General features: G+C 40.8%; 1 protein-coding gene across 1 annotated transcript in view; it reads right to left on the bottom strand.

Annotated features, from left to right (window-relative positions):
* Positions 1-13170, bottom strand: part of VIPR2 (vasoactive intestinal peptide receptor 2) — a 961249-nt gene that overhangs the window by 551242 nt on the left and 396837 nt on the right. Inside the window, exon 3 of the mRNA XM_085631945.1 lies at positions 6783-6890. Within this exon, the coding sequence (XP_085488071.1) occupies positions 6783-6890 (108 nt within the window). The remainder of the gene's footprint in view (positions 1-6782; positions 6891-13170) is intronic.

Raw genomic sequence — 13170 nt, 5'->3', positions numbered from 1 at the left:
ACAGAGAGGATATAAATATTCCACAGGGCCGTATTAGGGATCCACCGACTGCAGGTGGGTCATGTAAAGGTCGCCCAACTAACAGTTGTTTAAATGGTACAGCCGGTTCCAATGTATCTCCCTGAGTGCCTAAAAGAGGCTGTACAAGACAGGAGAATTAAGTCCTGCAGTAAATAAGTACACTATAGCAGGTAAATCCATACAGTCAGATCCTACATCTATTCCTGACTTTCTTGATTTGCCACCAGCCACGATCCCTTACGTGGTGATCCTGGCTAATGTCCCAACTTTATCATCTTCAGAAAACGAATCATGAGATACATTGACGAACAAAGCCTTGCATTGGGTGGGAAGTAAAACAGGGTTAACACAGGTCCTCTTTGCAGATATAAAAATCGCCGGAAGAGTAAGTTGGCTGGGAGCCGCATAAAAACTTTACAAGGAGACTGGGTGGTTTTGTCATTTAAAACTTTGTGGACCATCATAAGAAGAGTGAGTGCTCATATCGTGACTCAACCACATGTTACATTGTTACCGCTTGGATATTTCTATCAACCATTAAATTATATGGAGATATCTAGACTGAAACAGGTCTCAAATGTTAGGTGTCCACTTGTTAGGGTGAACTATGCTACACCGGCTAAAAATCATTTTGACAGCCTGGTAATGCTGGATGGTGTAGATTGACTCACTGCGGAATCCCATATAGCACTTGAATGTTCTTGCTGTAGCCCAGTAAACTGCATTGACCCAATTAGGGAAGCGTTGGTAACTAGTGAGACATGTGAAAATGCACCTTTTTAAGAACTTTCTTCACCCACGTATAATCTAACCCTACCTACATATATTGGCACTAGCTCAGACAATATTCCTGTTAATGGTTCGACTGAGGTTTTATACTGGAATGTTTCAGGGTTGTGTAACAAAGCCATAATGTCAGAATGGTTGAAATTTGTTTCCAATTTTAGCATTTTCTGTCTTCATGTGCCCAGTTGAACCGATACACATCAATGATAACAAAACATACCACACCCCAGCATTGCTGTGCACCTCTGGGAGATCTAAGGGATGCTTATGTACATACGTCTCGAATAATGTGCCTTCTACTACTACAATTATGTCAGCGACCAATGTGTATGATCACACTATTTTCAATGAATTACCCTTTGAGTGCCTGTCAGCAGTGGCACATTTTTATAATTCTTCTAGTAAGGAAATATGCCTAGCCCTTCGACAATTGGAAAAGGATCTTGAGTTTATTCTTAATGGTACCATGAAGGAAGTGATCATACTTTGGGGTGGGGACTTCAATGCCAGCTTGTGTTTAAACTGTTCGGAAAAATATGTGGCTCAACATCTATTGATAAAATTGAACCTACTAATTTTCCACATAACTCCTATGGAGCTCATTTAAATGATTTATTGTTTAAATGTGATCCAGCATTTCCATTCAGTTGTATCTTTAATGGTAGCGGTTCAAACTCTTTTATCGATTATGTGTTGTTTCCCAATAGACATTTTGCCAGGGTTAAGTCTTTTGTTAGACATGACAATCCATTAAGCGATAATTTCCACCAGAGTGTATGTTGTGCGCTGTTTGACGATGTTAAAAAGACGGCAAATAATAATGCTTATTTAATGAACGATATTGCCATTACCAGTGTAAATGGTTATACCTTGCAATGAACACAAATTGAGCCTGATACATTTTTAGAACAATTGGTTAGTAGACATAGCGAGGCTTTTAGGGTCTGTTTAGATCATACAATAGAACACGGTAAAGTTATAAGCTTTCCAGTTGATAACGAAAGGGAATAAGGAGAATTAATCATGGTGAAGAGACATTTAACATGCAAAAGGAAAGGATGGTTTGACTTGACATGCACCAAGTCACACAAGAAATTAAAAGATGCTCTACATAAATCACCTAAGTGTAGGCAGGAAATACAGGTGTGTAGAAGGGAGTACAAACAGGCCTTAACTTAGCGGAGACGAGGCTTGAGAGTGGAAGCATGGGAGTCCTTGCAACTCTTAACGACAACACTGCCTTTTGGTGTGTGATAAATGCTACTTTTCTGAGACCAGCAGATGGCCTCCGATTAGAGATCACTATTAACAAATCGGAATGAGTAGCCCATTTCTCTTGTATGTATAAGCCTAAGGAGCAATGGAGGGATTCAGGTCTCTCAACAGTGTCTACTTACATTGATGCTCCCTCCCAAGGCTCTAATAAACTTTCATTTACAATGCATGAAGTCATCCTGCTTATAAAAGCGAGTAATGGGGGAAAGACACCAGGCCCTGATGGTATGCCTGTGGACCATTTTAAAGCCAGTCTCAGTCTTTGGGACCTCTATTGACACAGGTGCTAGAAGCGTGCTGTAGTGTAGGTTTCCTTGAAACCTGGTCAGAGGCACTTGTAGTACCAATCTATAAGAAGGAAGACCCACTTAACTCCGCTTGCTAGCGGCTAATTTCATTATTCGACTCACACTTCAAGGTACCAGGATGTGTCATTCTGAATAGGTTACAGGAATGGGTAGAATCAAATTAAATCCTTTATGATTTGCAGTACCCGTTTCTGTTCAGGACTAGTGACAATTGAACAGGGACTCAGTTTGATACTTCTAATTGGGAAGTACACTCAGGTGAATTCAATTAAATTCATGCCATTTGTATAGCGCACAGTTACCTCCAAAGAGGTGTCCCTGCAGTAGTGGAAAGCAAATTAAAGTGAAGAGGGAACTAAAGATTACATAGCAATAAGAGAGGTATCAAACAAAAAGGTTTTAACATTGAATCTGACGACTGATTCCGAAGGGCTGCAGCGCATATTGAGCTGCAAAGGGTTCCACAATTTGGAAGCCAGATATGTGAAGGAGTGTCTGCTTCATCTGACTTTAAGTATGCAGGGAACATACAGAAGCTTAAGGTTGTTAGACCTCAAAGCTCTGGACTGGAAGTAAGGACTTAGTCTCCTCATAGGATATCTAAAGGGCCCTACTAAATGTAGGCTCTAAAAACTAGAGTAAGTGACTTAAATTGGATTCTCTTAATAATGGGAAGTGAGTGCAGAGAAATTGGTGAATGTGGGGGCATCTTCAAGATGAGACGTGGAGCAGAATTCTGGATATATTGAAGACATTGGATAAGGAAAGTCGGTAGGCTTAAGTACAGACTATTGGCATAGTCCAGTTTTGACATAACCAGAGCGTGGACAATGATTTTCGGAAGTCCACCAAAAGGAGGTGGAACATCCTTTTGAGGGATCCAAGAGTGGCAAAACAAGAAGGGAAGAGGAACCTAATTTGAGGTTCAAAGGTCAGATGCATGTCATATTTCACCCCAAGGTTTCTGACCATCGGATCTGGGGCAGGACCCAGTTCCGGTGACCACCACAGACTGGCATCAGGGAAAGGACTTAGTGTCAAAAAAATGATCTCAGTTTTTTCTGAGTTTAGTTTAAGAGAACTTTGCTCTATCCAAGTCACCACACCTTTCAGACACTGCTTGAAGGAACTCAAAGTTGAGGGCATGTTTTCAGCTAAGAAGAGCTGGGTGCCATCCGCATTGGAGACCACCTTCACCCCCCAGGACTCCACCAGTTTAGCCAGAGGCTCCAGATATATATTAAAAAGAACTGGCTAAGTGCCAAGCCCTGGGGAAGCTGCAGACCAGAGGTTTGGAAATGGAGGTGAATGGAGACAGAAAAACTGCTTGGGAGCGATCCGGTAGGAAGGATGTCAACCATATAGCATGGTAGTTTGTTTTTATCCTATGTATATTTAAAATCAGCCTTTGACTGTGTGGAGCACGATAATTTTTGGGCCACTATGGTTGAAATAGGAGTTGATGCACCTTTATTACAGTGTCTAAGGCAATTATACTCTGGAACAAGGTCAAGGGTGTCTTATGGTGTTAAGGGAGAGTGTACTACATTGTTCAACGTAGAGAGAGGTAAGGCAGGGCTGCGTACTGGCACTCTTCCTATTTACACTGTACATCAATAGCCTGGGAAGCTTTTTGGTAGACCAGTGGTGAGATCTCCCACAAATTGGCGATCACCCAATTCCTGCCCTCCTCTATGCTGACAATGCCATCCTCATGGCACATGCTTAGTTAGGGCTCCAACGATTATTAGCGAGCTTTGCTAAATATATACAGAATTTAGGCCTGTTAATTAACAAAGATAAGACTTTTATCATGAAGTGTGGGAAAAGGTCTTTGAAATACCGGTATATAACCATTGAAGATGCGAAGATTAGCTTTGCCAAGTCCTTTTCATATTTGGGTATTTTATTTGACCAGGAGGGCTGGTGTAGACAAGCTATTGGTGTATGGAAGCTCCAACTCATGAAAACTACTACAGCTCTGTGCAATTTCTCAAGAAAACTTGGCAGAAAACTGCCTAAAGAACTATTAATGATCTATAAATCAAAATGTTTATCAACAGCCTTATATGGGGCAGGCGTTTCGGGAAACTTTGACTGTCAACCTTTGCAATTGCTGGAGAATGCGTTTTTTAGGTATCTTTCTTGCGGTACCTAGCCGTTGCTCCTATGTATCTCATGCTGAGCTCGGGATACCTTTTTTAACTGATTTAGCCAAGATTAAGCCAACTTTATTGTGGCATAAGGTTTGGTCCATCAAGCAAACTACCCTTAATCGTGCGATTATTAGGGATTGCCTTAAATCTTACTTTGCCGTTCCAAAACTGTGGCTACATTATATTTAAAAAGTTTTGAGTGATATCGGGAATTCTGAATTTTTTGACCAGCCTGAAACCTTAGAACACATTGGGAGATAGAATTTTTAAATTAATTGTTTGTCATTAATGGAGGAGTCCCTCAAATTCTGGAACTTTCCCTCGCAGACATCTGAGGAAAATGCATGATTTTAGACAATGTTTGCAAAACTTCTGGGAATTAAAACTTTGTGTGATCTATGCTAGTCACACCTCCCGGACACTCATGGGTGTCCAGTCTTCAGAAATGTCTGCATTTAGGTTTCCTTTGGTGTCAACTGAGCCCGGGCACAAAAACTGCAGCTACCCACATTGCCAAAATGGGTCAATTTGCAAAGCAAATATTTTGGTATCTTCATGTTGCATTTTAAGGCCTTACCTATCTCAGGCGAAAGGTAAAGCCACACAAGTGGGGTACCGTTTCTATTGGCAAAAGTGCAGGAATACCTAATAGTCCATTATTAGGGGTGTGAAACATTCTATTAATTTGCAATTTTTAAAAAATATTATGTGACATAGGTAAAATTATGCAAAATCTATAATTTAGTGCTATATTTTAGCATTCAATGTCTAATCCTTGAAGTGAGGACTAATTCCGCAGTATAAAAAAGTGGAAAAAAACAGTTGCCATGAAAAACAGCCACTCACATTTTGGTTGTTTGTGGTGTGATTATGCAACGTGGTAGAATGGCAAAATTTAAGGAATTTTGTCTCATAATTGTAATGCAAGGTTTCTGAGATAGTTGATTTATGCCAGCGTAATTTGAATTTTGCCCAGGGGCTAGTTATTATCATTGGAATTCCTCTCCATTTTTGCTTCTAAATGTAAGGTAGTGTGCTAGAAGGTTCACATTTTTCAAAAAACATCTGATTCACAAGATAGTACGGGTAATTCGAAAATCACAGCTGTATAAATAACCACTATTCCTAAATTTAGTACATTTAAAAACTGAATTGCTTTCCTTTATGATAATTTTTTTCATTTATTAGATGTTACCACGTGAATTGTTGCATCGTTGATACACGAGGAAATATCATTATAACTTACAGCTTAGTTTTAGGCTCTGGGTTTCAAATGTTTTTGTACAAGCAACAAATAATATATATCTCTGAAACCATAGGGATCCGAGGAATGCAATGGTATATTACTTTTGTAAATTGGGGGCAAACATTACAGACGAATATGTCTCCTATAATATTTTTTTCCTACCTATTTTCATTCATTTTTATTTTCAAATATTAGTTATTTTGGAGAAGCTTTCACTAATTAACAGAAATCCCCTTTTTGTCTACTTTTCACAAATGTTTAGTATGCTGTATGAGATTCTCACCCACCCACAAACTGCAAGAATGAAGAAACCAAATACAAATAGCGACATAATTGCCACCACTTAAAAGAATGCAAAAACCGTGGTTAAGGTGTTTTTCTTTTTTTTTTTTTTTTTACAAATCTGCTTGTTCCTGAAACCTGGGAATATGAAAAAAATAATAGAAGAAGCTTATGCTTTCTTGCGCAACACTTACTCCCACTTAAAAACACATGCTAGATTTGGTCTATTTCATGGTTCTCCCTGTTGGATCCATAAACCCTGCGTATCTTTTAAATCCTCAATATATGGGAAACAAGAATGCACGGTTGTCCTGAATACTTTTTGTGGAAGAATAGTTATAAAGGATTAACCAAGAAATGTACTAAACAACAAAAAAGAGCTCGGCACTCTGAAGTGCAGGGTGGTAAGCATCGCAAACCAAGGGGTTAAAATAAAATTCTATTTTTCTCTTGCTCACCACTACTTTTATTCTGTAGCATTTTTTTTTATTTATGTAAAGCGCTTTAGAAAAGTTATATTAATGAAAATATAAATAGTGCTAACTCAAGATTTTCTCTTGAAACCTGGGTGAAGAAGCTGTCTCTGAACACAGCCACTTGTGTATCACTTGAGGCTAATAGTGCGGACAAAAAGCTTCCTTGGTACCATGCAGAAACTAAAGAAGTATTTCCTTGCAACGCGAGTTACATCAATTTAATGTACAGTACCTGTTTTTTTGAAGAAATGCCTGAAAACATATGGGCATGCCACAGTGACAATTTCGCCAATCTCTGCTGGGCGCCAACAGGTAATGTTATCCCAAATTCCTCTGCAGCCTAGAAATAAATGTTCTGATTTGAAATATGAAACAATTAAGGAAACACAGGTTTATGTCTACATGTCATGCACAGAGTAACAATTTGTAAACAATCAATGCAGCACATGTCTTATGAAAAACATAAGAAAACTTACAAACTTTTCACTTTCTGGTTACTAACTTTAGCTGAAGAAGAAAACAACAATCAAATGGTGGGGAGGATGCAGTTCAGTAACAACACATTGCAGTGCCACCGATATGATAGAGGGTGACTAGGTTGATTTGTTCTTGTTACAAAGATTTAGGCAGTCATTTAAAGCTGGCTGGCCTGCCTTTTTGCCAGGAGTTTTTGTCAAAATTGCTTCTCCTGCCAAGGCTGGAGCACTTTCAGAGAAACTGCATAATGTTGCCCACATGATGGACCTGTCAGCATTTTATCCATCTTCAAAATCAAACCCTCAAAGTAGAGGTTTGTCTTTGAAAATGTTTAAATCAATGTTCCTGTTATGCAGGGATTTTCTCCTAGCAAACATATTTTCCCTGGCCGAAAACATCATATATTTCATGGTGTCTCCCGCAGGAACAACATTGTGCACATGACATCTATAAGCCCACCCTCACATGCTGGCCGGTATCCTGGCACTGGAGAGGCTGTTTGTGATGAATGAGTCAGCTGTGGCTCTGAGGTCAGAAACAGAGCTGTTCTTCCACCTTTAAATGAGGCAGCAGAACGGAGAACGTCATGGAGAATCCGCTCATGTAGATCATTTGAATGCTCTATTTGAGTCCTTTAGTCGCTTTAATGATTGTTTATAGTCATCTACAGTACAGTGGTGCACGAATAGCCCCCTAAGCCCCTGCAGTGCCAGGGCCCGCGAGCTTCAGGGGGCCAATCGACCACTGTGCACAGGTGGCAAGAACCTGGCCTGAGAGCTACTGATTGGGTCAGGAGTGTGGGGGGCTGCCTCCATGTACTTTGCAGGGGGCCCTTCAAATTTTGTTACACCAGTTCTACAGTACATCACCAACACAAGGGAACCTGTGCTAACCAATGTCTGTTCACAAAGGATCTCTTTACAAGTTTATGATGCAGCAAGTAATAGGAGTTACCAATCCCATTGGAATTACAAGGTTCCAAGTTATACTAATGGACTCTGGCAGCTGAAACCAGTGAAAATCACTGGTTGAAGCTCCGCAGGAGCAAGAGGAATCTGGGATTGCATTCCCAATTCCCCCAGAAATCCCGTGTTTCTTTGGAGCCTAGGGATCCAACATTTACCCACCAGTAACGTTTCACGCTCAGAGGTATAGGTTTCTCCAGTATTAGAAACTTTGGGGATCAGAGTCACCGACTAATGACATGTAGGTCTGAAATGCCATTGAATGTATTATCTGCAAAGTCCAGACAAAATAACAATATTATGCCATGGACTCACTCAAAACACTAGAATACATTGAAATGTAATATTTAAAATTCCACTCTCTTTTGTTGCTGGATTTTAACAAATCATAGAAAGAAATGTCTCAATAGCCATAAAGTCATATACACCACTACACTCTACACCACTCTGCTCTACACCACTCCAAACTACGCTATTACACGTTACGCCAATCCACTTTACATGACTACACTATATGCCACTCCAATCTATGCAAATTCACTGTACGCTGCTCCACTCTGCCTACTCCACTCAACACCACTCCACTCTATACCACTACACTGTATGTTATTACATTCTACACCACTCCATTTTATGACACCCCACTGAACACAATACATAATATGCCCTTTCACTGTATGCTGCTCTACTGTACGCTATTCCACTGTATGCAACTTCACTCTATGAAACTACACACTACACTATTCACCAGGAGGAATCTGCCTTATTAATTGATTGTAGGACTTGAGGAACACAATGTGTAATTTCACTGTTTGCTGATGTTACCAACATAATTTTCAATTTCCTTACACAAGGTTTTAATTGAAAATTTGTGGACCTATGCAATTTTATTTTTTGTATTAATAGTCCATGTTACTGGCTACAGGCAATACATTTTGGTAGCGCAGTGGCCCTTAATTACATAGAAGAACTCAGTTTATGCAACTGTACTCTGCCCTTTTTGTCATCAAGTTTATTTTTTAGATTTTGAAGAAACATAATACAGCTCACATGCTCACATGTAACAGTACTGTATGACATCTGCAGAGCGCCCCCGTTGGTATATTTCCCTGAGTTAAAATGATTGCATAAACACTAAGGGTCTGATTATGATGTCGGCCAGAAAGACTTAGAATGGCATTTGGGTTGTCCATATCCGATTCGGAACCCGTCTTTCTGACCAATTCCGGAAAGCCTACTGATCAACCGATTACGATAGTCAGAAAGTGCTCAGACTTTCCGACTCGGTTCCGAATGGCATTCGGAGTAACCAAGTCATTCGGAGCCAACTCGTACAGGTCTACAGACCTTGTTTCTGACCGAGCAATTACGATTTCGGATTCTGACAGCTTTTCTGAATCGGTTGTTCCGACACGATTCAGCTGTCGGAATCTGACTTTGGGGGCCCATAGCAGGCCCCCCTTCACCTGGAGCCTTCCGAATGGGGCCCATGGGAATACCCATGGGACCCATCTTTACGACCATGCACAGGGTGCACGGTTTTCCCCACCCGCCCCTTTCTTCAATGGGAGTCTGTGTATTCGGTCGGAGCACAGGCTTCCATTGAAGTCAATGGGTGTCTGACTGAACGGTGTTCGGGAACATTCTAATCAGTCGGTCGGACTCCTCGAATCAGATTCGGTCGGAAACTATTGCGAGACCGATTTGGTAGTTATGTTTTCTGACTGACATTGTAATCGGCCCCTAAGTATGTACTGCAAAAGTCTATGGTTAGGCCATCCATGTGTCCCAAATTTCATGGTGTTTCTCTGGAAAGCCCAGTGATTTATACACCGCTTGTTCTGCTACAGCACAGTAGTCCATCCCGTGTGCCAATTCAGATAACAGTGGCAGGATTTCCGATCTATAGTGGCATGTCACATCCCTCTTAGCTATAAGGTGACCCATTGTCACTAGGAGCAGTGTGTGGCATATTCTCCTCATTTGTCCATCCTGCCCAACAGGACTAGTTTTGGTTCCGGCTGCACTGGGTAGACTACCTCCATGAGTATTTTTTAAATATTGTGACAATAATGCTGTCTAATCAGGCATTCCGAGATTGTATGGTAAAAGATCCCTTTTTTTACATCTCAGGCAGTGTGGCTCCAAATCAATATTGATGATTACGTAGTCTAGTGGGGCTGTAGTATATCCGGTAAAGATATTTAAGTTGGGTTAATTGCAGTCTCATGGAGATCACCAACACCCTGGGGGCCAATATAGCCTCAACCCAATATTCATCTCCAGAGAGCCTACATCTATTCTCAATGTGTCTGCAGCTCCTCCTTAGGATCAGATGTTGTATTTACTAGTGTAAGGTATAGAGTGGAGATCTGTTTGTTTTCCATACAGGATTCCCTGATGTGTGCCTCTAGGGGGTTGTAAATCAGGAGAGATTGCAGTGGGGTGAGAGAGGCATCCAGAGTCCGTCAAAGCTGTTGGTACGAATCAAAACTGTGATTGGTATATCTGTTATGTGTCAGACAGGCGTTGCAATGCACATATAGGGGTACCCTCCAAGACACCCTCGAGCTTGTATATCCCTATGATGTCCCACGGTTTGAAGCTCTTCAGTTTCACTGAGCTTTTCAGCGAGGTTCCCCCCCATGGTGGAGTTTCAGCTATCTGGACACCGTGACACTTGATCCATCGTAGTGCTAGGTGCCAGCACATTAAAGATGTACGAATCGCTGGGGGAAGGGTTGCGTGTACACAAGGGCCTTAGAACAAGTCTAGCATTCCATATTGAGGACCCGCAGTGCTAGCGCTATTGCAGGGTAATCCTGAGTAGTGTCCAGCCACTCATTAATGTGTAGTATTTGGCTGGCCCAGTAATAGAGGTGAACACTCGCAATTCCTAGGCCACTGTCATACGGAGACAGAATGCATATCCAGTATGCAATTCACGGTTGTATTCTCACACATTAGAATTTCACAATGGCCAATTGAAGAGTATTGATAAAGGTGGACGGTATACTATAAGGGTAGTTCTGCAGTGTATAAAGTAGTTTCGGAGGGAGATCATCTAAAACAAGGCACCCCTACCCGCTATTGTCAGTGGAAGACTCTCCCACATATCCATATCACTTCTAGTATTGACTCTCAAGGGTGTAATGCTAAGGTCCCATGCCTGTTGTTTAGAGAGAGCCACATGCATCTCAAGATTTGAAATGATGAGGTGCCCAGTGCAGAGGAGAGGTGGCCTAAATTTCATCTTGCATGCATGTCCATGGGATATACGTAGATTTGGACAAATTTACCATTAGTCCTGATGAGTCTATTTGAAGCTTCGGCATTAGCTGAGGCAAGAAAGTTTCCGGGTTACTAATGTAGACCAGGAGACCATCAGCATAGAGTGATACCCTGTGTTTCAGGACCCTGGCCAGCAAAACCCGAAGAGCTGTGCATCTCTTCTGATCCAGCCCACCAAAGGTTCAATGGCCAAGTTATATAGGAGGGGTGACAGGGGGCTTCCCTTTCTAGTGCCTCGTTCTATATTAACAATAGGGGATGCCTCTCCCTTCATGCTGTGGTCCATAGTTTATAGTAAAGTTTCAAGACGCACCTTAAGAAAAGAGGGCCACAATTCAAACATTCCAGGAAGCAGAATATAAACTGCAAATGCTACCATGGCTCTGTGTTCAGTCCCTGAGCAGAAGGTGTATCATTCAGGTGGCAGATGCAGTGGTAAGTAGTGTGTTCGGGAATGAAGCCATTCTGGCCTGAATGAACCAGAGTTCTGATTATTTTCACAAGCCTGTTTGCAAGCACCTTTGCTAAGGTTTTGGTCTCCATGTTAAGTATAGAGATGGGCCTATATGAGTCACATCTGTCAGGTGATTATTGTGTCCAATGATAAAACAGCTGGCAAGCGTTCTTCAGGGCTAAGGTAGCAGCCGGCAACTGCAGACAAAATTATTTGTGTGCATGAGGGTTACTGGTGTCCTGATCCAGATCCATGACCAACTTGAAATCCCGCACCCCCTCTGACCAGTGTGTGTCCCTGAGAGGATTACAGGAATATCCCTGTAAGTGTTTGTGGACTGTCTGCCACCATCAACATCTTTGCTGTACAACTCTGCAATACTCAAAACAGACCTTCAGCATCAACATTACTATACGAAGCACTACAAGAGTACTCAGAACATGATTTGGGGGGACTCTGACAGTAGCAATCTCTTATATCCCACAAGAAAGACATTTTTAATACTCTAATTAAGATTCTAAGAACTTCAAGTCAAATAAGATCAAGGTTTCCATAGTTTTAAACTCTCAGAATTTATACTGTGCAAACCAATAAACATACAGAATTATGGGCTAGAAGCATTTTTGCAGTCCAAATGTCCGTGTTTAGAGCATCCTTTCCAAATACCGAATCAGAATGGGATGTGTGAATGTTTTGTGACTGAAATGTGTTTGCAAAACAGTTGCACTTTATCACCAACTCAACATTGGTGGTTTCCCATTTGCAAATGGGAAGCGGTCACTTTCCCCTTTGAGAATGTTTAAAAAAATATTAATTTTTTTTAAATATCCCAATGACCACAGGCTACTCTTAAAAAACTAAAAATGAAGCTTTTCATTTTTTATTTGTAAACACATTCCATTTTCATTTAAGGAAAATGGGCCGCATTTAAAAAAAATCATTACTTTATTTAACAGCAATCCCAGACATGGTGGTCTGCTGAGCCCCACAGGCCACCATCCCTGTGATGGCAGCGAATCCTAGTAGGTCACAAATTGCAACCAACTTCTTCAATATTCACGAGGTAGGTCTATTTGCAATCCGTTATGAATAGCTAATGGGCCAGATATTACTTTTGTACAGTGTTAATAGGGATTACAAAATAGCGATTCGCAAAAAATGGTTATTTGGTAATCGCTATTATATTTCTATGTGATTAATAGTATTTGGAATACCTGTGATTTTTATTATGATGTGTAATGCTACATTAAGATTTACCTAAAAAAGCAACACATATTTGCTTTAAAAATATATTCAACAAAGTATAGTATGAAGTTTAAAGTTTTACATGGTAGAACAATGGAAAAATACTCCAAAGTCAAAGAACAAAAGAACAGAAGCTCTAAATATACTTGTGGGGGTATTTCCGTCCAGACGCCTATTGCCATAGCTTC

This window comes from Triturus cristatus, chromosome 10 (genome assembly GCF_964204655.1).
Source record: "Triturus cristatus chromosome 10, aTriCri1.1, whole genome shotgun sequence".
NCBI lineage: Eukaryota > Metazoa > Chordata > Amphibia > Caudata > Salamandridae > Triturus > Triturus cristatus.
The sequence above is the reverse complement of the archived record's forward strand: the minus strand, read 5'-3'. Positions and strand labels throughout refer to the sequence as shown.